This window comes from Diadema antillarum, unplaced genomic scaffold (assembly GCF_040938485.1).
Source record: "Diadema antillarum isolate AM-2024a unplaced genomic scaffold, OU_Dant_1.0 seq00000076_RagTag, whole genome shotgun sequence".
NCBI lineage: Eukaryota > Metazoa > Echinodermata > Echinoidea > Diadematoida > Diadematidae > Diadema > Diadema antillarum.
Genome location: NW_027271170.1, coordinates 112,020 through 137,437, shown reverse-complemented (window position 1 = coordinate 137,437; position 25,418 = coordinate 112,020). Strand labels below are relative to the sequence as shown.

Genomic DNA, 25,418 nt, shown 5'->3' with positions numbered 1-25,418 from the left:
AGTTACAGGCCTACATTTATTATTTTCATGAACCCTCACTCGGTGCAGCTTAGTCGCGTCTCAGCCGTGTGAGACAAGTGAAAAATGTGTTCAAAATGAAAGAGCCATCTATGGAAACTGACCAAATTCAGATTATGCCGTAATTCAGATTATGCCGTAATCTGTGTCTTATGATTTGCCAGTGAGAATAATCCGAGAATTTGCTTATGAGATATGCTTTCCTTTATGTCATAATATCAACATTGCCTTTAAGCAGGGTACTTTCCCAAAAATGTGGAAATATGCTGAAATTATTCCAATTCCCAAATGTTTTCCCCCAGTAGTATCTGAGTTGAAACCAATAGCTCTGACCTCTTATTTTGCTAAGATTGCTGAGTCTTTCATAGTTAAATGGCTGTTAGAAGACAATAGGGACCAAATCGATGTCAATCAGTTTGGTAACCGCCCTGGCCTTTCAACTTGTCATTATTTGATTGCAATGCTTCATAACCTGTATAACAAGAGACCCGCGGGTCTAGCGCTCACCTGAGTATCGCAAGTTCACCTTTCACGCAGTCACTAATCTTATTCACAGCTCTACCAAAATTTGACCAGGCATTCTCAAGTAGAAGATGAAAATGTACAATAAGGGCCCAATTTTTTTAAGATTCCTTAATTTGGGGGGATTGGGGCCCCCGGGGCCCTCTGGGTGGGGCATGGTGCCCATTTTGATAAATTGAGATCCTGACCCCCTAGGGATGCTACCTGCCAAGTTTGACAAAAATCCATCATGAGGTTTTCAGGAGGAAGATGAAAATGTACAATTCAGGCCCCCATTTGGACCCTCCCTACCCAAGAGGGCACCCCTGGATCTCCTATGAACAAACTTGAAACTACAGTCATTAATGCACTCACTCATAGTATTATCTCAGCTCTATAACTTCTGATTCTAGAGAAGATTTATAAAGATTCCTTCATTTGGGGGGTTTGGGACCTGGGTGGGGCATGGTGCCCATTTTAACAAATTGAGATCCTAACCCCCTAGGGATGCTACCTGCCAAGTTTGGTGAAAATGGGTCATGGGGTTCTCAAGAAGAAGATAAAAATGTACAATTTAGGCCCCATAAGGACCCCTCCTCACCCCCTCCCCTGGGTCCCAAGGGGGGCACCCCTGATTCTGCCATGAACAAACTTGAAACTACAGTCATCAATGTACTAACTCATAGTATTAACTTAGCTCTATCACTTCTGGTTCTAGAGAAGAAGATTTTTGCGGATTCCTTAATTTTGGGGGGTTTGGGCCCCCTGGGGGCCCCCTGGGTGGGGCATGGTGCCCATTTTAACAAATTGAGTTCCTAACCCCCTAGGGATGCTACCTGCCAAGTTTGGTGAAAATGGGTCATGGGGTTCTCAAGAAGAAGATGAAAATGTACAATTTAGGCCCCATTAGAACCCTTCCCCACCCCCCTCCCCTGGATCCCAAGGGGGGCACCCCTGATTCTGCCATGAACAAACTTGAAACTATAGTCATCAATGTACTAACTCATAGTATTAACTTAGCTCTATCACTTCTGGTTCTAGAGAAGAAGATTTTTACAGATTCCTTAATTTTGGGGGGTTTGGACCCCCTGGGGGCCCCCTGGGTGGGGCATGGTGCCCATTTTAACAAATTGAGTTCCTAACCCCCTAGGGATGCTATCTGCCAAGTTTGGTGAAAATGGGTCATGGGGTTCTCAAGAAGAAGATGAAAATGTACAATTTAGGCCCCATTAGAACCCTTCCCCACCCCCCTCCCCTGGGTCCCAAGGGGGGCACCCCTGATTCTGCCATGAACAAACTTGAAACTATAGTCATCAATGTACTAACTCATAGTATTAACTTAGCTCTATCACATCTGGTTCTAGAGAAGAAGATTTTTACAGATTCCTTAATTTTGGGGGGTTTGGGCCCCCCTGGGGGCCCCCTGGGTGGGGCATGGTGCCCATTTTAACAAATTGAGTTCCTAACCCCCTAGGGATGCTACCTGCCAAGTTTGATGAAAATCGGTCTTGGGGTTTTCAAGAAGAAGATGAAAATGTAAAAAGTTTACGCACGACGCACGACGGACGACGGACGACGGACGACGCACGACGCACGACGGACGCCGGACGAAGGGCGATCGCAATAGCTCACTTGAGCCTTTGGCTCAGGTGAGCTAAAAATGCTGAAAAGCAAAGCAATGTATCAACTATGGTTTTAACAGATTTTTCGAAAGCATTTGACCGAATTGATCATAACATTCTGATTCATAAATTGGTATTTATGAATGTGCGCTCATTTGTTATTTCATTAGTTGTGGATTTTTTATATAGCAGACAACAGGTTGTTAAATACAATGGCAGTATCTCTGATATTAGAGAATGCAATGCAGGGGTTCCGCAGGGAACAAAACTTGGACCGGTTTTGTTTTTGATTATGATAAATGATGCTTGTAAAGATTGCCCTTTTTCATTTTATAAATATGTTGATGATTTGACTATTGTAGAGGCTAGGAATAGAAATCAGCCATCTCAGATACAAAGACAAATTAATGCACTGGCAAGTTGGTCATTGTTGAATAACATGAAACTTAATCCTCAGAAATGTGTTTTTATGACAATTTCTTTTATGAAGCAATCAATTCAGCAAAGTTTGTGTATCAACGAAATTTTTTTGAAAGAAACAAGCACTGTTAAGATTCTAGGGGTGTATTTTCAGCAGAATCTCAAATGGGATGCACATGTTTCTGAAATGGTGAAAAGATGCAATAGGAGATTGTTTATGTTACGCAAATTGAAACACTTTAATTTATCAATAGTTGATCTTATTACAGTGTATACAGGATATATCATACCAATTCTAGAATATTGTGCCCCACTATTTCATTCGAGTTTTACAAAAAAAAAAAAACACACAGAGGTAATAGAAAAGATTCAAAAACGTGTATTGAAAATCATATTAGGTTGTAATTATGTTACATATGATATGGCCTTACAAGTGTGCAATTTATTATCTTTAAAAGAAAGGAGAAGGAAATTGTGTTTAGATTTTGCTCTGCAGTTAGAAAAACACCCCAATCATTCATTGTGGTTACCGGATCAAAGAGATGTTAAAATCAATTTAAGAAATACTACAAAATATTCTCAACTGCATTGTAAGACTGATCGGTTTAAGAAAAGTGCAATACCGCATTTTATTGATATACTGAATGATTATTATTGCAATGACTCTTAGTAGAGTTTTTTATTCTCAGTACTGTCTAATGTGTTGGTAAATTTATTTATATAGTTATATGTATAGGAGTTTGCAGCGTGGTGGGTAGGGAAGACAAATGATACATTTGATTAGGGAATTTTTATGTATTTTATGCATGCTAGGAAACCCCACTTTTTCCATACTGCACTCTAAGTTAATTTTTTTTGGGGGGTAATTTTATTATAATTATGCTATATTGTTAAAAGGCTGCGGTATTTTAAGGTATACCCGACTGTAAAGAGTGCAGATTTTCTGTTCACAGCGGTAATGAGGCGATATATTGTATTTTTTGTAGTTTTTGGGATAGTTGTTAGACATTTACACAATGTACAATACATGTACATGTAGGTGGGCCTGTCTTTAAACGTACACTTAGCACAGGTACATTGTATGGGCGTGTGTTGGGTGTGGTCTTGTGGACATGACGGTGCTTGTGTGTGTGTGTGAGTTATGTATGTGTGTGTATGTGTATGTGTGTGTGTGTTTGTAGCTGCAATATGTGTGTGTGTGTTTTCCCTGTGTGTACGTATATGTATCTAAATGTATGCGCGTGAATGTGAGTGTGTACATACGTTGTATTGTACATTGAGCATGTGCACTGTGTTTATGCTCATGCGCGTTTGTGAGTGTTGTACAGATACAGTATGCGATCTACACATCAATGTACAGTACTGTATGTGTGCATGTGTGTGTGTGTGTGTGTGTGTGTGAGAGAGAGAGAGAGAGAGAGAGTATGCCAGTGAGAAATGCTTTAGGTATGTGTGGGTAGTGAATGTGTGTACATTACGGGGGAGGGGGATGATCACCTCACCAACAAAATAATGTTACTGCAAGTATTTGTGGAATTTATAGTGTAGGTTGTTGACGCGTCTTTCCAACCACACTGCAAACTCCTGTACTCCCTTTTGTATCTGTAGAAGAGCTTACATTTTTTTTTCTTATTCTTTCGACAATGAGTTGTGTAGCCCTGAGCGTTTCTTCCTTTTCTTTTTTTTCTGTGAAAAAAAAAATTAGGAGTGTACCGCTACTGTTTATAAAATGTCCATTCATTTTTTTTTCTTTTGGTATTTATATAACAATCTGTAGCGTTAAAAATGTATTAGTTGTGTATACAGAATGTTTGAATGTAATGTATTTTTTTATGTATTATGATTATGTTATTATTTCATCTGTTTTGCTGTATAATCTCTGTATATCTGTGTAATTCGACTTTTAGTCGCCGACTCAGATTTTATTTGAATAAAGACCTTTTAATCAATCAATCAATCAATCAATCATAAGTGTGTATACAGGTAGTTACTTCGTGATAAATTCTTATTTTCTTTAAATCTAAAAATGAATGTGCTCCCTTCTTTACGAAGAATAACATCAACAGCTAGTGTTGGGGCAAATAACTTATTCGGGGGGTGGGGGGGGGGGGGGGGGGGGGGGGGCTACCAACTTCTTATAACCTGCTTATCGACCGTCACATGATTAAGGCTAAGACGGGTCATTCCGCTGATAAAGGCTGTAGTGTCGACAGCTGAAAATTTCGGAGGGAAATATAAGGTAGTGATATCAAAAGATTATAACACCATTTCAGTATCGGCGTTATTTTGTTTGAGAGACATGTGTCGGGAGGTAGCTGATTCTAATCCATATGTGAGTTTATTTTTAAAGCTGCTACTAAAACAAATTAAGTCAATGCTCTTTTAACTCGATGTACGGCAATTTCATGACCAGTTCCATATTAGAAGCTTCTAATGCAAATAATGCATGAGTAGTTGCAGCTCGTTGGATTTTACGAGTGTTGAAAATTTGTTTCATCTGTCGACAGATTTTGTCACACTGGATCATTCTCTTTTGTTTCGAAAATAATGTTCAAGCATACATTTAATTACTTTCTAATGGTTAAAGAGTTCATTAACAAAAATGGAAGACAATGGGTATTAAATGACAATATCTATGTAACATTTTGAAAACTACTTCAGGTGTCTCCCTTGGAATAATCAAACGTATAGGTGTGTAAGCTTTGCAGATGATACAAAATAAGAAAGATATATACAAATGAAGTATAATCTTATATATGAAGAGTTTGTTTGCAAAAAAGGAAATAAGTTCATATTTGCCAAATGGAGATATTTGCGATTAAAGGTCAAGAAAAATAAAGAGAATGATAAGAAAATATTTGCTTCTTTTGACCATAACTTCAAAAATGTACCTTGATATGTAGTGACCAGTGTTTTTGTATATCTTATAGAATGGGTAGCGAGAATCCTGCGATCTGATTGGTCGAGAGCTATGTGTTCATTATTTTTTACTGGCCGCACGCTGAGTCACAGTGGTAAACATGTTATCGCGCACTTAGCAAGAGTACGCGTACTTGTAACAAAGGTTCGCGCACTAAAGCAAGCGTTCGCGCACTCAGCTTGGCCATGCATCCAGTAAAAACTTATGCATGGCTGGCCATGCATCCAGTAAAAGGTAACAGGAATGTAAAAACGCTGCCGGGAAATGAAAAAAATATGTATTTCAACGGTATTACGATTACATGTAGATGATGAATATTCATGATGAAGCGGGACGGGTGCCCAGATAGTGCTTACCTAAGTAGGTACGGGTATGCATGCCCTTTACGGAAAGCCAAAAGGAAATGCATCCAGTAATTTTGTCATCGGGTAACACGATAGAAAACTGGGTTTTTGACAAGAAAATTACCCATTCTATATTCATGATGAAGCGGGACGGGTGCCCAGATAGTGCTTACCCAGTAAGTACGGGTATGCATGCCCTTTACGGAAAGCCAAAAGGAAATGCATCCAGTAATTTTGTCATCGGGTAACACGATAGAAAACTGGGTTTTTGACAAGAAAATTACCCATTCTATAAATCAAATGACGCACATGTCTTTTCGTGCGTCAGTCGGAATATAGTGTGCATGCGGTAACTATGGAATTTAGCCTAAACCTACTCGGCTTCGCCTCGTGGGTTAAGCATTCCATAGTTACCTTATGCACACAATTCCGACTGACGCACTCAGACCTGTGCGTCATTTGTATAATTTAAAAGGTATTATTTTGTACTTTATGATAGAGATCTTACCTCAAAAACTTCAAAAATGGACTATCGGCTTTTGCGAACAAAGTCTTCATGTATATATATATATATATAGTGTGTGTGTGTGTGTGTGTGTGTGTGTGTTTGTGTGTATACATGTATATGTCTGCACCAAACAGCATCAAAACATCATCTGTCTCAATTAACAACATACCAAATCTCTAGCATTACGAATTTTGTTTCCTTTTAACAAAAAAGTTGAGCACAGCTTGATCCTAAGAAGAAGTAGTATCTCGGAAGATAAATGATCGAATGTCATGTGTAATATGCTTGATATTGTTAAAAATAGGGCAAAAAAGTATCTACAAATTGTCGGTTATACGTATATTACATGGACATCATAAAAAGGGCCCCATTGTTATGCATGTTGTTCTTTGGGGGGATTCCTGTGCGACTGGTACGTATTATACATGTATATAGAATGGAATATGTACATTAAAGTTGATTATGGATCTGACCAAAAAGCACTCTATGCCATCATCGACAAGCTTTTGTGTAGCCTCTAAATTCTCATGGTAGTTTATTGGTAAGATTGAGTCGATAAGATGCAATAAACGGTCGGACATGATTTTTACTGTACAGAGCCAGAGTCGACCAGTGATATAACCTCACGCCCACAACTCCGGCAGAAATACAGAGTGTTATCCGCAGCTCTCCTGCCAAGTCATGCTCCCTGTATCCAATCCACATGGCCGGCGGAACCGTGGCGGCCGTGGGGGCTCGGACCCCCACCCTTTTTGTGCACCATACAAATGAATACATAAGGTGTCATCACTTTGGGCCCCCACACTTTTTTTTTTTTTTTTTTTTTTTTGCTTGTCAGCTGAAGTAGCCCGGAAATGGAAGGGAGAGATGAGCTGAGGATCCTTTTTTTTTTGGGGGGGGGGGGGGGGTTTGCTTGTTAGCTCATGAAACCCGGAAGTGGGAACCCACACTTTTGAAAACGCTCCGCCAGCCCTGATCCAAACCTCAGTTTTTAAGGAGAGTTACGAACTGATGGCCATTCCTATCTCCAGGATAATCAATAGTTCCTTACAGGAAGAAATGTTTCCATCCAGATGAGCTGAAGCTATCCCATGTCACTCCTGTACTGCAGAGAACATCTATAGATACGGATGAGATGAGCAGCTACCGACATATCTAACTTGCCGTTCCTTGCCAAAGTAGTTGCCGGAAGACTAATGTCACATCTCCAGGATTGCAACCTCTATGCAGTCTGCTTATAAGAGACATCACAGCGAAGAGACAGCCATTCTGAAAAAAAAAAAAGATGATGGCATTTTGCGAGCAGTTGACAACAAGGAAGCAGCCATGGTAATTATCTTGGATCTATCAGCTGCATTTTGTCACATTTGATTACAAATTCCTCATCCACAGGGCGCAGCAGGATTACAAAGTTGGCGCCACTGCCCTTGAATGGTATAGATCTTATCTCCTTTGCCGAAGACAATTTGAACATCAATGGAACTGTGTCAGAGGAGGTCTTCCTGACCTGTGGCATCCAAAAAGGTTCAGTCCTCGGACCTTTACTCTTTGCCCACTACTCTTTCCCCCTTGGGAATATGGCGCGTCAACATGGTTTAAAACCCCAATTATATGCAGATGACACTCAATTTAATGTGACATATTTTGATCCAAGAATGGCAGCTGAAGAAACAGCAGCAGCAAATGGGATGACCAAATACCTGTCAGATATCCGACAATGGATGGTAAAGAACTTCATGAAACTCCATGACGACGAGACTGAATGTCTCATCATTTCTTCTCGACAAATGAGAAACAAGATTGTGTCCATGGATTTTTAGGTCGGTGATGTGTACGTCTCTTCTGCAGAAAGCGTCCGTAAACTTGGGGTCTACTTTGACCAGTCTATGAGGATGGATATTATTATGTTTCGCGGGTATGCCAGATTGCTTACTTCCAGCTTCGTAGCATCGCAGCTATTCGACATCTGCTTTCAAGGACGGCAGCATAAAACATCCATTCATTCATAACATCAAAACTGGATTTTTCGTAACAGTATTCTTGCTGGTGATCCATCTGCAACCTTGAAAAGACTTCAAGCAGTACCGAATGCAGCAGCACGCTTGCTCACCGGGCTGAGGAAGTATGATCACATCCAGTGGCGTATCTAGGGAAAACGGCGCCCGGGGCAAGCGCGAAAATTCCGCCCCTAATTTCTGCAAAAGTGTTCAACCCCAACCCCATCCAGGTAGGGACATTAAAAAAAAAGTCCACATGATATGCTTTTTCAAGCACTTAAAAGGGGTCTTTTGAGGGTGATTTAAATGTAATAAATCTAGATGAATTTTAGCGAGCGAGCGCAGCGAGCGAGCCGAAAATTTTTGTATATTTCCGCGTCATTATCACGTTTTGTTCTTATCTTCTTTTTTTTTTTTGGATAAATTCTGGCGAGCGAGCACAGCGAGCGAGTCGAAGATTTTGTATTTCAGCTTACAAAACATGGAATTCTTGTCATTTTTTGCTTATCAAATCTTACAATTCTAATCAAGATATAGTGACGGCCTTATAGATAACGATTTATACCAACAAACTGAGGACTTGAAAAAATACTCCAGATTAGTACTCACGAGTGAGCAGAAATTTGTATATTTCCGCGCCATCATCACGTTTTGTTTTTATCTCTTTTTTTGGGGGGGGATAAATTTTGGCGAGCGAGCGCAGCGAGCGAGCCGAAAATTTATGTATTTCAGCTTGAAAACATGGAATTCTTGTCATTTTTTGCTTATTAATCTTACAATTTAATCAAGATATAGTGGCGGCCTTATACATAACGATTTATACCAACAAACTGAGGACTTGAAAAAATACTCTAAATTAGTATGCGCGAGTGAGCCGAAATGTGTATATTTCCGCATCATCATTACGTGTTGTTCTTATCTTGTTTGATTTGGTTTTTGTTCGACACCTTTGGCGCCCTCGTTTGATCCAGTGGGCGATCGCTTCAGAACGAAAGAAATAAAATTACAGCCGCTGCTCCGTGTAACATTTTGCCTTCTAACGATGACATGTGTGAACACAATATACATTGTCATTTTGTCCGCGTCATCATCACCCCCAACCGAATTTTATCGAATATTCTTAATTCATCTTACATTATAGGGCCTACATTGTGTATCTTATTACACGTGGTTTCTTATTATTACGCGAACAGTTAATAAATGAGTCTCCATCTTTACCACAAAATGTACTATCCATTTAAGGGCAAGAACGAATTCTCACCCTAAACATGCTAAAACACCTCTTCAACTTCTTCCTATATTATGCTCCACCTCCTTACAGGAAGAGGTCTGGTATCGATAACAGCCTGTATCGCGATCACTGTTTGGGCGCTGGTCCCAAGTTGGCGAGATGCCAGGAAATGTTTCTCTACGGAAATAAAGCGTTTGATGCACTCTGCTATCGTCGCGGATTGGGAGCAGTGCGTTTACAACAACCAGCATTCTTTGTACACAATGGAATGACGCTTGTCTCGAATATAGGGAGGCTGCATTGTAAGTGTTCGACTCTTGCGCCTTCTCGAAAGCTGTGGTTACTTAGATCATGAGAGAGGCTTGGACATTACATCAAAACATATAGGTCTACGTTAACGATCAGAACGCATATTCATCTCATTTTATGTGAAATGTGTTTAGTCTTCGACTACAACGTACAGTCATGGATAGAAGACACGGCCTCGTTGTCCTATTAATATTGACCGTGCTGAGTGGTCATAATGCAGAAGGTAAGTTTAATAATGCTGTTGCTGCTGTTATTTCCGCGTTCAGATAAAATATACAAAATGTAAAAAAAAAATATATATAATTATTATATAGACCTACGGTATGAAAAAAACTGTCTCTGATTGCGCGCCTGGTGAGCCTTGGTATTTCCAAAATGCGTCTGTTCTCCCACAGGGTAGTCTATAAGGCACAATTGCCAAAAATTGTCCAAAACAGAAATTAATATCACTGAAAGATGGATAAAAGCAGTGATGGATAACAAGGTGCAATTTAAGCCAATGAGACTATCAAAATAACATTATCGTATTGATTGTAAATGTCAGGTTGAGCAAAAAAAAAAAAGAAGAAGATAATTTCTGGATATAGCAATATCAATGTAAAACAAAATACCTTGGCATGGAATACTAACTATCGTACTGGTGACCACCGATAAGATTAAGAAGAAACAAATCACAGTAGCCTAGAACCTAACAGGGAAAAAAACTGGATCTCCTTAATCTGTAATAAAAAACAAAACTTGAATTATTGGAATGAAAAAAAAAAAACACTGGCAGTAGGAATAGGATAGACCTGTTTCATAATAAAAACTGTTCTTTTTTCGGTCGACATGCGTGTCGAAAGTCCTTTAACTGTGCATATTTAAGCTGTTTAACTCATGACAGAGACTTACGTCAATACGTACGATTTTCCACACGGTGGTATTGACGGCATCGCATACAGTGAAACGCTTCTTCATCCATGCAACTACCATGGAATGCATACAAACTATAAAAGTAAAATGTATTATGCATTCGGAAAACAGCAAGGCTTTAACTACGTGTGGCGTGGACACTGATCTCTACGAAAAGTATATCTGGAGACCAGTGTGAGCACGGGGAATCCCACGTGAACTTTGAACTATGAGTGGCTTAGAACTTGGCTGTACGTGGATTCATTATGGACGAAAGAGGGCTCCTTGCAAATGTCGTTGTGAGCCATTGCCCGTTTTGTCACATAAAGGGCTCACACAGGTATTTCCCCATCAATACGTGTGTTTAAATTAAAAAAAAAAAACTCTGTAAAATAGCTGGGAGGAATCAGGTCTTTCATCTTCTCTAATCTGTAAAAGTGAGATATGCCGTTCAATCCATTAAATTTCCAAGGGGTGTTCTGGTCAAACTCTGTCCAGGGGTTTGCTAAGCCAGACTATGCGTTTGTTTGTTTGTTTTTTTTACTTAAAAAAGAAAATAAATTAATAAACACATAGATTACATATTTTTTGTACATACATGCGTACAATTAATAGTCCCTTCAAATTTCATGAGAAAAGCCTTCATCGTCCATCCAAAGTGCTGTCAGTAGATAATTTCATCTGATTTTTCAGTTAATTTTTTTTTTTCACTTAATGTTACTCTGATTGTTAGTATCTTTGGTACGATTTTGTGATGCGGTTTTGGATATTTCATTATAATATTTACAGGTGTGAGTCCTTAGTGGTGGTCACATTTCTGTACAGATTTCTTTTTAATCATGTATTTTTGATGATATCTTCCCGTTTGTTATCATATGAGAAATTGCACATTGAAGGATGGAAAAACTTCTAATAGGGACACTTTTGAGAATGATGCACATTGGGTTTAAAAAAAAGAAGTTCTGCAGTGTTGATATAGTTTTACAAAAGATGCCTATAATAGATACATGCAACTATCCTTGCATTTAAGGGGTATCATTATCACCTTATTGTCTACAAAAGAACAAAACGACTTTTAATTATCGAACAGATTAAAGGGGATGGCTAGTAACCGATCAGTGAGAATCAGTGGGAATGCTGAGGGATAATTGTTCCAATCCTTGTGGGATTCATTTAAGAGTACATTATATATATACTGTTATGTGCAAATTATTTGCTTCAGAATGGTCTCATATTCAAGTAATGTGCAGATTAATGCCCCGTCACTGACCAGGCACGCTAACCTGGAAACATTAAACTGCACATCACTTGAATATGAGACCATTCTGAAGCAAATAATTTTCACAAAACAATAGATATAATGTACTCTTAAATGAATCCCACAAAGACTGGAACAATCATCCTCCAGCATTCCCACTGATTCCCACTGATCAGTTACCAGCCATTCCCTTTAAATGTATGCATTTTGAACTATTTCAGTTGTATAGCCAAAACTAGAAGATACCCCAATCAGTCAAAGTTGTGGAAAAAAAATGACTACTTTATGATTCAGGAATTCAACTATTTTGAACTGAAATCTAGTACCACAAGAACTTTATTTAAAAAAAAAAAATGTAGAGAAGCAGAGTTGGGGGGGGGGGTGGTGGATAGAAGGGGGGGGGGGGGGGGTTGACAAAATAGATCAACATTATACTGTACCTCTCCAGAGCTTATTATTGTGATGAATACTTTCCACTGACTTGTGTGCATTACATGAATACTTCATAGTACAGTGTACCAGGGTAAAAAAAAATAATAAAAAAAAATAAATAAAATCCTGGAGAAAAGTGTTACTAACAAAAATCCGTACATAATCTAATAGAAGCAGATCCTATTTGTTTGTTTTTTTTTGTTTTTTTGCTGAAGAGCGTTTTTTTTTTCTTAATCCCAATTGACGAGAGAAACAAACAAACAAAAAAAAAAATCATTACAAATGTTAACGATGCCAACGGGAGTATTGATAGAGGGGTTAATCTATTTCCTTTTTTTACATAGTATATCCAAAACAAAATTATGTTATTTTTTTCATTTAATTTCCAATATTTTTCAAATATTTTCCAACAATGCGGACACAACCTTTGCGCATAAATAGTTGATTAAAAAAACCTACAATTCGAAAGTTTGAAAAATAGAACTGATACTTTGTAACTTGTGATTGATAGCGATTTGAAGCATTAACCCAGTTGTATGACTGTATGATCTATTTGTTGATTTCATTTTGGACTTATGATATCTCATATTGCTCCTCACGATTTTTTTTTTGTTTACAGATTATTTTATATTAATCATTTTTTACATATCACTGAAAGATGGATAAAAGCAGTGATGGATAACAAGGTGCAAAGCCAATGAGACTATCAAAATAACATTATCGTATTGATTGTAAATGTCAGGTTGAGCAAAAAAAAAAAAAAAAAGAAGATAATTTCTGGATATAGCAATATCAATGTAAAACAAAATACCTTGGCATGGAATACTAACTATGAATGCATCGTACTGGTGACCACCGATAAGAAGAAACAAATCACAGTAGCCTAGAACCTAACACTAACAGGCAAAAAAACTGGATCTCCTTAATCTGTAATAAAAAACAAAACTTGAATTATTGGAATTAAAAAAACAAAACACTGGCAGGAGGAATCGGATAGACCTGTTTCATAATAAAACAAGATGGAAAAAAAAATGAAGAATCACTAAAGTCACCAGAAAAACTGTTCTTTTTTCGGTCGACATGCGTGTCGAAAGTCCTTTAACTGTGCATATTATATTGTATATGCCTTTGATGGCTTCAATCTGTTTAACTCATGACAGAGACTTACGTCAATACGTTTGATTTTCCACACGGTGGTATTGACGGCATCGTATACAGTGAAACGCTTCTTCATCCATGCAACTACCATGGAATGCATACAAACTATAAAAGTAAAATGTATTATGCATTCGGAAAACAGCAAGGCTTTAACTGCGTGTGGCGTGGACACTGATCTCTACGAAAAGTATATCTGGAGACCAGTAGTGTGAGCATGGGGAATCCCACGTGAACTTTGAACTATGAGTGGCTTAGAACTTGGCTGTACGTGGATTCATTATGGACGAAAGAGGGCTCCTTGCAAATGTCGTTGTGAGCCATTGCCCGTTTTGTCACATAAAGGGCTCACACAGGTATTTCCCCATCAATACGTGTGTTTAAATTAAAAAAAAAATCTGTAAAATAGCTGGGAGGAATCAGGTCTTTCATCTTCTCTAATCTGTAAAAGTGAGATATGCCGTTCAATCCATTAAATTTCCAAGGGGTGTTCTGGTCAAACTCTGTCCAGGGGTTTGCTAAGCCAGACTATGCGTTTGTTTGTTTTTTTTTACTTAAAAAAGAAAATAAATAAATAAACACATAGATTACATATTTTTTGTACATACATGCGTACAATTAATAGTCCCTTCAAATTTCATGAGAAAAGCCTTCATCTTCCATCCAAAATGCTGTCAGTAGATAATTTCATCTGATTTTTCAGTTAATTTTTTTTTTCACTTAATGTTACTCTGATTGTTAGTATCTTTGGTACGATTTTGTGATGCGGTTTTGGATATTTCATTATAATATTTACAGGTGTGAGTCCTTAGTGGTGGTCACATTTCTGTACAGATTTCTTTTTAATCATGTATTTTTGATGATATCTTCCCGTTTGTTATCATATGAGAAATTGCACATTGAAGGATGGAAAAACTTCTAATAGGGACACTTTTGAGAATGATGCACATTGGGTTTAAAAAAAAGAAGTTCTGCAGTGTTGATATAGTTTTACAAAAGATGCCTATAATAGATACATGCAACTATCCTTGCATTTAAGGGGTATCATTATCACCTTATTGTCTACAAAAGAACAAAACGACTTTTAATTATCGAACAGATTAAAGGGGATGGCTAGTAACCGATCAGTGGGAATCAGTGGGAATGCTGAGGGATAATTGTTCCAATCCTTGTGGGATTCATTTAAGAGTACATTATATATATACTGTTATGTGCAAATTATTTGCTTCAGAATGGTCTCATATTCAAGTAATGTGCAGATTAATGCCCCGTCACTGACCAGGCACGCTAACCTGGAAACATTAAACTGCACATCACTTGAATATGAGACCATTCTGAAGCAAATAATTTTCACAAAACAATAGATATAATGTACTCTTAAATGAATCCCACAAAGACTGGAACAATCATCCTCCAGCATTCCCACTGATTCCCACTGATCAGTTACCAGCCATTCCCTTTAAATGTATGCATTTTGAACTATTTCAGTTGTATAGCCAAAACTAGAAGATACCCCAATCAGTCAAAGTTGTGGAAAAAAAATGACTACTTTATGATTCAGGAATTCAACTATTTTGAACTGAAATCTAGTACCACAAGAACTTTATTTAAAAAAAAAAAATGTAGAGAAGCAGAGTTGGGGGGGGGGGGGGGGGGGTGGTGGATAGAAGGGGGGGGGGGGGGGTTGACAAAATAGATCAACATTATACTGTACCTCTCCAGAGCTTATTATTGTGATGAATACTTTCCACTGACTTGTGTGCATTACATGAATACTTCATAGTACAGTGTACCAGGGTAAAAAAAAATAATAAAAAAAAAATAAATAAAATCCTGGAGAAAAGTGTTACTAACAAAAATCCGTACATAATCTAATAGAAGCAGATCCTATTTGTTTGTTTTTTTTTGTTTTTTTGCTGAAGAGCGTTTTTTTTTTCTTAATCCCAATTGACGAGAGAAACAAACAAACAAAAAAAAAATCATTACAAATGTTAACGATGCCAACGGGAGTATTGATAGAGGGGTTAATCTATTTCCTTTTTTTACATAGTATATCCAAAACAAAATTATGTTATTTTTTTCATTTAATTTCCAATATTTTTCAAATATTTTCCAACAATGCGGACACAACCTTTGCGCATAAATAGTTGATTAAAAAAACCTACAATTCGAAAGTTTGAAAAATAGAACTGATACTTTGTAACTTGTGATTGATAGCGATTTGAAGCATTAACCCAGTTGTATGACTGTATGATCTATTTGTTGATTTCATTTTGGACTTATGATATCTCATATTGCTCCTCACGATTTTTTTTTTGTTTACAGATTATTTTATATTAATCATTTTTTACATATCACTGAAAGATGGATAAAAGCAGTGATGGATAACAAGGTGCAAAGCCAATGAGACTATCAAAATAACATTATCGTATTGATTGTAAATGTCAGGTTGAGCAAAAAAAAAAAAAAAAGAAGATAATTTCTGGATATAGCAATATCAATGTAAAACAAAATACCTTGGCATGGAATACTAACTATGAATGCATCGTACTGGTGACCACCGATAAGAAGAAACAAATCACAGTAGCCTAGAACCTAACACTAACAGGCAAAAAAACTGGATCTCCTTAATCTGTAATAAAAAACAAAACTTGAATTATTGGAATTAAAAAAACAAAACACTGGCAGGAGGAATCGGATAGACCTGTTTCATAATAAAACAAGATGGAAAAAAAAATGAAGAATCACTAAAGTCACCAGAAAAACTGTTCTTTTTTCGGTCGACATGCGTGTCGAAAGTCCTTTAACTGTGCATATTATATTGTATATGCCTTTGATGGCTTCAATCTGTTTAACTCATGACAGAGACTTACGTCAATACGTTTGATTTTCCACACGGTGGTATTGACGGCATCGTATACAGTGAAACGCTTCTTCATCCATGCAACTACCATGGAATGCATACAAACTATAAAAGTAAAATGTATTATGCATTCGGAAAACAGCAAGGCTTTAACTGCGTGTGGCGTGGACACTGATCTCTACGAAAAGTATATCTGGAGACCAGTAGTGTGAGCATGGGGAATCCCACGTGAACTTTGAACTATGAGTGGCTTAGAACTTGGCTGTACGTGGATTCATTATGGACGAAAGAGGGCTCCTTGCAAATGTCGTTGTGAGCCATTGCCCGTTTTGTCACATAAAGGGCTCACACAGGTATTTCCCCATCAATACGTGTGTTTAAATTAAAAAAAAAAATCTGTAAAATAGCTGGGAGGAATCAGGTCTTTCATCTTCTCTAATCTGTAAAAGTGAGATATGCCGTTCAATCCATTAAATTTCCAAGGGGTGTTCTGGTCAAACTCTGTCCAGGGGTTTGCTAAGCCAGACTATGCGTTTGTTTGTTTTTTTTTACTTAAAAAAGAAAATAAATAAATAAACACATAGATCACATATTTTTTGTACATACATGCGTACAATTAATAGTCCCTTCAAATTTCATGAGAAAAGCCTTCATCTTCCATCCAAAATGCTGTCAGTAGATAATTTCATCTGATTTTTCAGTTAATTTTTTTTTTCACTTAATGTTACTCTGATTGTTAGTATCTTTTGGTACGATTTTGTGATGCGGTTTTGGATATTTCATTATAATATTTACAGGTGTGAGTCCTTAGTGGTGGTCACATTTCTGTACAGATTTCTTTTTAATCATGTATTTTTGATGATATCTTCCCGTTTGTTATCATATGAGAAATTGCACATTGAAGGATGGAAAAACTTCTAATAGGGACACTTTTGAGAATGATGCACATTGGGTTTAAAAAAAAGAAGTCCTGCAGTGTTGATATAGTTTTACAAAAGATGCCTATAATAGATACATGCAACTATCCTTGCATTTAAGGGGTATCATTATCACCTTATTGTCTACAAAAGAACAAAACGACTTTTAATTATCGAACAGATTAAAGGGGATGGCTAGTAACCGATCAGTGGGAATCAGTGGGAATGCTGAGGGATAATTGTTCCAATCCTTGTGGGATTCATTTAAGAGTACATTATATATATACTGTTATGTGAAAATTATTTGCTTCAGAATGGTCTCATATTCAAGTAATGTGCAGATTTATGCCCCGTCACTGACCAGGATTCAGGATTCAGGAATTCAACTACTTTGAACTGAAATCTAGTACCACAAGAACTTTATTAAAAAAAAAAAATGTAGAGAAGCAGAGTTGGGGGGGGGGGGGGTGGTGGATAGAAGGGGGGGTTGACAAAATAGATCAACATTATACTGTACCTCTCCAGAGCTTATTATTGTGATGAATACTTTCCACTGACTTGTGTGCATTACATGAATACTTCATAGTACAGTGTACCAGGGTAAAAAAAAAAAAATAAAAAAAATAAATAAAATCCTGGAGAAAAGTGTTACTAACAAAAATCCGTACATAATCTAATAGAAGCAGATCCTATTTGAGTATAACAATTGAGGACCTAAAGTAATCATACATTGTATTGCAAGAAAGAAACAAAAGTGATCAAAGCGAAATACATGTATACCGTTGTTTTAAATGCGAAAAATGGAGGGACCCACTAAAAAGACAGAGCTTGTAGTATGTGGGTCCCTCTGGAGAAGAACATCAACGAAAAGATAAATTGAACCGTCGTATATACAAAAAGATAACAAAGTGGAAGAAGTCTGGAAGCCCACTAGAAATTAGATTAACAAATAAATACATTTACATAGACGCGAACTAACATAAAACAGGACTAGACAGCAAGACAACTACTAAAGAAAAGGTTGTAAAGGACAAAACGGGATGGACAAGACTGACGAACTGAAGACGAAATAGCAGACAAGAACGCAAACAAGACAGAAACAGTAACAGAACAACAGAAACAACATAAACATAAACAGCGATCTTCGGCAGAAGCATGCCAAGAGAAACAGAAGATAATTGCTGGGGAAAGCGAAATTTTGACGCCTTGAAGAAAGACAAGAAAATAGAAAATAGAGGGATATATGAACCGAAGTAGCACACGGAGAGTCAGCTACTAGACTCTATAGGTAAGAAATGGCATAGATGACAACATTGCAAACATCCAGGGGAAAAAAATACCGTTAATTCTTCGAATAGGGGACAAAGTAAACAGGTTAGTATAAAAAAAAGGCCAAAAGGTTAATTCAGTATTGTAGAGTCATACGATTGCAATAAAAAAGACTTCAGTCTCCTCTTGAAAGAGTATATGGATGGAGCATCTTTTAAGTCATGATTCAAAGAATTCCAATAATTTGGGCCTACATAAATAAGTGTGTTTTTAGCAAAAATCGTTCTTAAAAGAGGTAAATGAAATTCACTAGATCGCCTAGTGGGATATTTATGAAATGATTGTTTTTTGAGGAACATAGAATCAAAAATAGATGGAAGCAAGTTATTACAATACTTGTACATAAATTGCCCTAAATTAAACAAAAACAAATCTGTCATTTTTAAGAGCTTGTTGGAGGCAAACAACATATTTGTATGAGAACATACAGAGGAATTACAGATAACACGAAGAGCTTTCTTTTTTAAAAGGAACACTTTGTCTAATAAATTCTGATGGGTGTTGCCCCAAACTAATATGAATATTTTATGAACAAGAAAATCAATATCATTATGGGCAAAAAATACATTTGTGTCATCTGCAAAATGAATAAAAGAGAGGCTGTCGGATACGCGACAAAAATCATTGATATAAATAATGAACAATAACGGCCCTAAAAGACTTCCCTGTGGGACGCCGCATTTGACTTCTCTGACAACTGAATCATAGTTTTTAATTGTTACAAATTGTTTTCTATCAACTAAATAACTCCTGAACCACTCCAAGGCCTTCCCACGTATTCCATAATGCGATAACTTATAAAGTAAAATATCATGATTGATAGTGTCGAAGGCCTTGGAGAAGTCCAAGAAAATACTAACTAAATGAGAATGGTTATCAATTGCATGAACTACTCTATCAACAAAATGCAAAAGAGCATGCGTTGTACTATGTTTCTCGCGAAAACCAAACTGATAATTCGTAATAACCTCATGTGCCTTCAAAAAATTAATCATTCTCTTATAAATGAGTTTTTCTAAGACCTTGGACAATGACGATAATAATGAAATTGGGCGATAATTGCTGATTTCAAACTTATCACCTGCCTTAAATATTGGGATTACTTTAGCTAATTTCATTTTATCGGGAAACACGCCGTTAAAAATTGACAAATGAAATATATGAGCAAGTGGATCAGCAACCGAGGAAATAACACCCTTAAGTACAAAATTATCTATCTCATCATAACCAGAACTACGTTTATTTTAAAAAAAAAGGAAACTATATCAATAATTTCAAATCTGTTAGTTGGTGTGAAAAATGTGGAATCAGAGTTACGCTGACCTAAAAATTCAGTAAAATGAGTCTCTGTTGCAGGAATGTTATGAGCATAATTTTCGCCTATTTTTGAAAAATAAGTATTAAAAATATTTGCAATATAAAGGGGATCATTAATTAATTCATCATTCACTTTAACTCTATCAATGTCACAGTTTTTACTCGGAACATTCATGGCCTGTTTTAAAACTTTCCAGGTATTTTTCATATCAAACTTATATCTCGATAATTGCTTAGAATAATATCTTTTCTTTTCAAAACGTAAAATCATTCTCAAAGTATTTTTGTATGATGTATATCTATTCTTCGATCGCTCAGATTTTTCCATTTTGTACTTATAATACAAACGATTTTTCCTATTAATTGAACGAAGAATTGATCTTGAAATCCAAGGTAACCTGGGTGTTTTTTTATACTCTGTTCTATTTCTTTGTTTTGGAATTACATCATCTAAATGATGATTGAAAATTTCCATAAAATTATGAAAAGATATATTAACGTCATCGCTGCCAAATACTCCTGACCAGTCAGCATTCTCGAGAGCCGCATCAAAACTTGCTAACTTTTCAGGTGAAACTCTACGTCTGAACAAAAAAGATGAAACAGGTTTAGTATTAGCTGGTGTTTTAGGTGTAAAACAAGTCATTATTGGAAAATGATCGGTCATATCTGAAAGAATTATAAAAGAATCGGGGAGGGGTAAAATATTACAAAACAAGTTGTCAATGAGGGTGGCAGAGCGATCTGTAACACGTGTGGGTTTAGGAATAAGCGGAAGAAAGGACGAAGACAGAAGTGTGTGGAGAAACTAACTAGAGATATTATCATGCTCAGACTTCAGCAAATCAATATTAAAATCGCCAGGTAAGAAGCAATCCTTATTTTGAAAAACGTGGGAACTAGCCAGATCTGAAAAATAATCTAAAAAATCATTAGAATTTGAATTAGGGGGTCTGTATATAACGCCTACCATAAGATTTCTACATCCTGGGATAAAAATTTCTATAAACAAAGATTCAACAATATTGTCCATTCTAGAGATATCTTCATGAATAATAGTATCATAGGAACGTGCTACATACAATGCAACCCCCCCTCCATTCTTATCAGACCTATTGTTAACAAATAAATTATAACCCTCGATTGCGAAATAATTTTCTGCATTGGAAGCTAACCATGTCTCACTTAATCCGATAACGGATAGCGACTGACTTGCATCAGATTCTAATAAGAATTTTAAATCATCAAAATGTTTATTCAAACTCCTTATATTTAAATGCAAAAAAGAATATGTATCCTCAGAAAAATTATGAATTATATTTTTGTATTGATTCACTGTAGTATAATTGCACAACTTATTTTGGGTGATATTATCATTACTAAAATCAAAAGGCAATTCATTTGCAGCAGTGTTCAGGCTATCGGTAACAAAATTATCGTAAGGGGTGGTTCGTATACTGGTTGACCCACTCACTGGGTCAGAGTCTAAGCCTGTGTCCCTAAACAATTAAAAAAAAAATCATCGTTCGATAAGGAATAAAATGGAGCATTCAAAAAATTAGCCATAATTACGAATACAAGACGAATCTTTTAAAGTCTGCGTCATCAACGAAACTAGGATGTAGTGAACGAGTGGACAATACAAGAAAATACCCAGTCGCCGTAATGTGGCAAGACACTGGAGTAAGTTACGAACATGGGTGACGTCATAATCATGATAAGCAGAAGATCGCTGAGGAGACGTAGAACGTGAAATGAGAAGGGGAAGAATAAGGTAAGTAAGAGCAGTGAGAAGAATCGACAGAAAAGGACATAGAACACACACAACACAATAACAAGAATAAATCCAGTGTCTCAGTGGGATTCCGAGAAGACATACATGCATTGGAAAGGATAAAGAGGATTGCGAGAGGCAATCCGATATGCTAGAGCGAAGAAGGTGGGATAACAAAGCCATGTTGTAGTGTGTTTGGGGGAGGGCTCCCGCCAGATACAGAAATACGATGGGGAACAGAATTACATTAGATGAAATAAAATTGTAATGAATAATAATCCTTCAATGATAACACGACAATTTAATAGCATAAGAGAATGTGTAAGGAGGTTTAAATACATCTTTCTTGAGTTTCGGATATAACATTTCGGAACGATTAATGAAAGAAAGAAAGAAAAAAAGAAAAAAAAAATAATTACATTCCTATATAACATCCAAAAAACAAATGAGTTCAAGATTTTGGATTAAAGTATTGTACATGGTAATCAAGAATTGTACAATATAACAATGTAATCAATGAGGCGAAAACGTTTTATAATAATGGCCATCAGACAGAAAGGTAACAGAGATATGTACTGGACGGTATGCTGAGGATGCAAAGAGTATGCAGTATACCATGTGTGCAGGAAATCAGAGGGAACGCCAGTGCAAGCGAGGGAGGGCGGCATAGAGCCGGAAGCTAGCGTCCCTATCGTGTGACATCAACATTGTTGAGACTAAGTGTAAGCCAACATATAAGTAAAAGGGGAGAAGAACTATACAGTGTACATAAAATGCATTTTGAAATAGACAACATGTATACTATGAACATGGGAAGTAATATCCGCACAAAAAAAGGAAAAAAAATACAGGTATCAAACAGGATAGTGCAAAATTTAAGTAAAACATCAATTTCTTCTACGCAAATGGGCGAGACACATTTTGTCACTTGCCTTAATTTTTCCAAGTCGTTTCTAATTCCCCCCCCCCTCCGTTGTCATGGTTATGTATTCAACTCATGCCTCTGAGACCTTGAATGTAATGTAGTTACTGGCCATTTGGACGCAAAAAAGGGGAAAATGAAATATCGTAAAAGTTACTTCATAAAAAGCTTGCAATTGTCTTTAAAACGTTTGTCATTGCATGCGAAGCATAAACAACTAGAAATGTCGCTAAGGCGACTGGTATGCCTCCGCCATAATGCATGATTCTCCTAATAGGTCTATAGTACTCGTGGACAATGTGTGATTACATTTTCACAAAATTTGCAAAATATCAAATAATGACAAGTTTGTCAGAAAAGTGTTGAATGTTCACCTTCCTTGACCTAGGTGCAATTGGATAAATAGGAGAGCATGTATTTGGGGATTTAAGGACTTTTAACTTGACTTTGACCCATTCATAAGTTTATGCATGGAGTAATTTTCAAGGTATAGAGAAAGAGTGCAATTTCTGTATTGAAAAGTACATTGTTACCATTTTCATCTGGCCTTTGACACTACAATTCATAGGATAATCACTGTCAGGCAGAACATGCATAAGTATGTAGAAAGTTTCAAGATAACTGGAGCCACTTCCGAGATATGGAGGAAAAAGTTAGTTCAGCACTTTCACTTGATCTTTGATCTTTTGACCTTTGAGGCCAAAAAAAAAGAAGAAAAGAAAAAGTTTCCAGAGAATCTCTATCAGGTTATACATGCATACACCAAGTGTAACCAAAAAAAAAAAAATCCTGGTGGCATTGCATAAATGAGGAAAATAGTAAAATTTTGAAGTGTTGCCCTTGACCTTTGACCCCTGACCTTTGAACCCATGAACCCTAAATTCTCTAGATAATCACTGCCAGTCAGTAAATGTATGTATACTATGTTCCATGAAGATACCTTGAACAATTTCCAAGTTACGGAGAAAAAAGTGAAGTTTTCATATTCTACTTGACCTTTTGACCTTTGACCTTTGACCTCATGACCCCAAACCTTTACCAGAGAATCTCATTTGGGTAATACATGTATACACTAAGTTTCAAGAAAATATCTTCAGACATTGCACAGATATGATGGAAATAGTGAAATTTTACGTATTTGACCTTGACCTTTTGTCCTTTGACCTCGAGCATATGTGCCCAAAAGGCACAACTTCACCCCCTAATACACATACATGCAAAGTTTCATTACGATACCTCAAAAGGTTTTTTTAGTTACGCTGTCCGCAACATTCATTACAGACGGACAGACGGACGGACGGACGGAAGGACGGACGGACGGATGGACGGACGGACAACCCGAAAACATAATGCCTCCGGCACCACTACGTGGCAGAGGCATAAAAAACTATATAAAAGGCTAGATTACTTAAGAGATTTGTAAAAAAAAAAACAATATTTGAAAGGCATGCCTGCACGGCAGTCTCACAACAATGCGGACACAAGCTTTGCGCAAAAATAGTAAAAAACAAACAAACATACAATTCGAAAGCTTGAAAAATACAACTAATACAGTGTAACTTGTGATTTATAGTGATAAGAAGCATCAACCCAGTAATGTTGTATGATTATATAATCTATTTGTTTATTAACTATGGACTTACGATTATCTCGTATTGCTTTTCACATTCTTTTTTGTTTTTACTTTTTGTATAATTTGTATTAATCTAAAGCATGTTTGTATTGTTTACTAAATTTCAGTATGTTTTTATCCGAAACGAACATAAAGAAAAACAGCCTTGACTGAATCTTATTGCCGAGCTTATATAAATGAACGAAAGAAAACGGAACGAATCTTGTAATATACACGCATTAAGACACTCGAGAATTTCTATCTTAAGCGTTTGTGGTAGGTACTGCCCCCACTGTTCGGGGATGGAAAGGGGAAGACATTCGACTACGATGTGACATTCAGGAGGATCCTCTCATTGTGTATTGGAACGATGAGCTGAGGGAGCCCGTAGCTACATTCAACGATGGGACATATGAAAGCAGGAAGGAACGTTTCAACATGGAAAATGATTTCAGCCTCGTCATCACCGACCTGCGGGTGGCAGATGAAGGTCTTTACTATTGCGAAGTGGCACTAGGAGATCAGCAGACGTCCAAGAATACCACCATCGTGACGATTAGCTGTAAGTCGCATTGGGACAAAAATATACTGAGAAGCATGGTTTAAGACTTTGAGCAAATGTTCGTATATTACTTTGACAGACTTACACATGAGTTTTGTGTAACAGGCTTCAACGATACGCGGAAGTTACGCACAATTTTGGGGCTTACCTAACTTTAGTCACTCTAGGGCGTATTACGTCGTAAAACACTTTTATTTCATTCTTTGAGGAGAAATGCTGTACATTTATATCCAACTTTAACATAATTATTTCAGTGTGTTTTCTTTGTTCAAATGGCAATAAACCTTGATAAATTGACGTTCTGCTATATTCTTGTAGGAATGAATAATGCAAAAATCAAATAAAAATCAAATTTAAACACAAAAAAATCAGATATCACGGTAGATAATGAAAAAAAAAATGAAACTCTCTCCACAAAAAGGATGGAGGTCCGCTAAAAATATTTCAATTCTTTGCTGAGCGAAAAAACAATAATTTGAAATTGAATACGAAATTCGCGTAATTTTGAAATTGATT

The 25,418-nt window shown here is 36.8% G+C and overlaps 1 protein-coding gene across 1 annotated transcript in view; it reads left to right on the top strand.

Annotated features, from left to right (window-relative positions):
* Positions 1-9,767: 9,767 nt before the first annotated feature.
* The window catches only part of LOC139726058 (uncharacterized), a 31,627-nt gene continuing 15,976 nt past the window's right edge, over positions 9,768-25,418 (top strand). The window contains exons 1-2 of the mRNA XM_071637139.1: positions 9,768-10,093; positions 24,609-24,902. Of these exons, the coding sequence (XP_071493240.1) occupies positions 10,027-10,093; positions 24,609-24,902 (361 nt within the window). The 5' untranslated portion in view covers positions 9,768-10,026. The remainder of the gene's footprint in view (positions 10,094-24,608; positions 24,903-25,418) is intronic.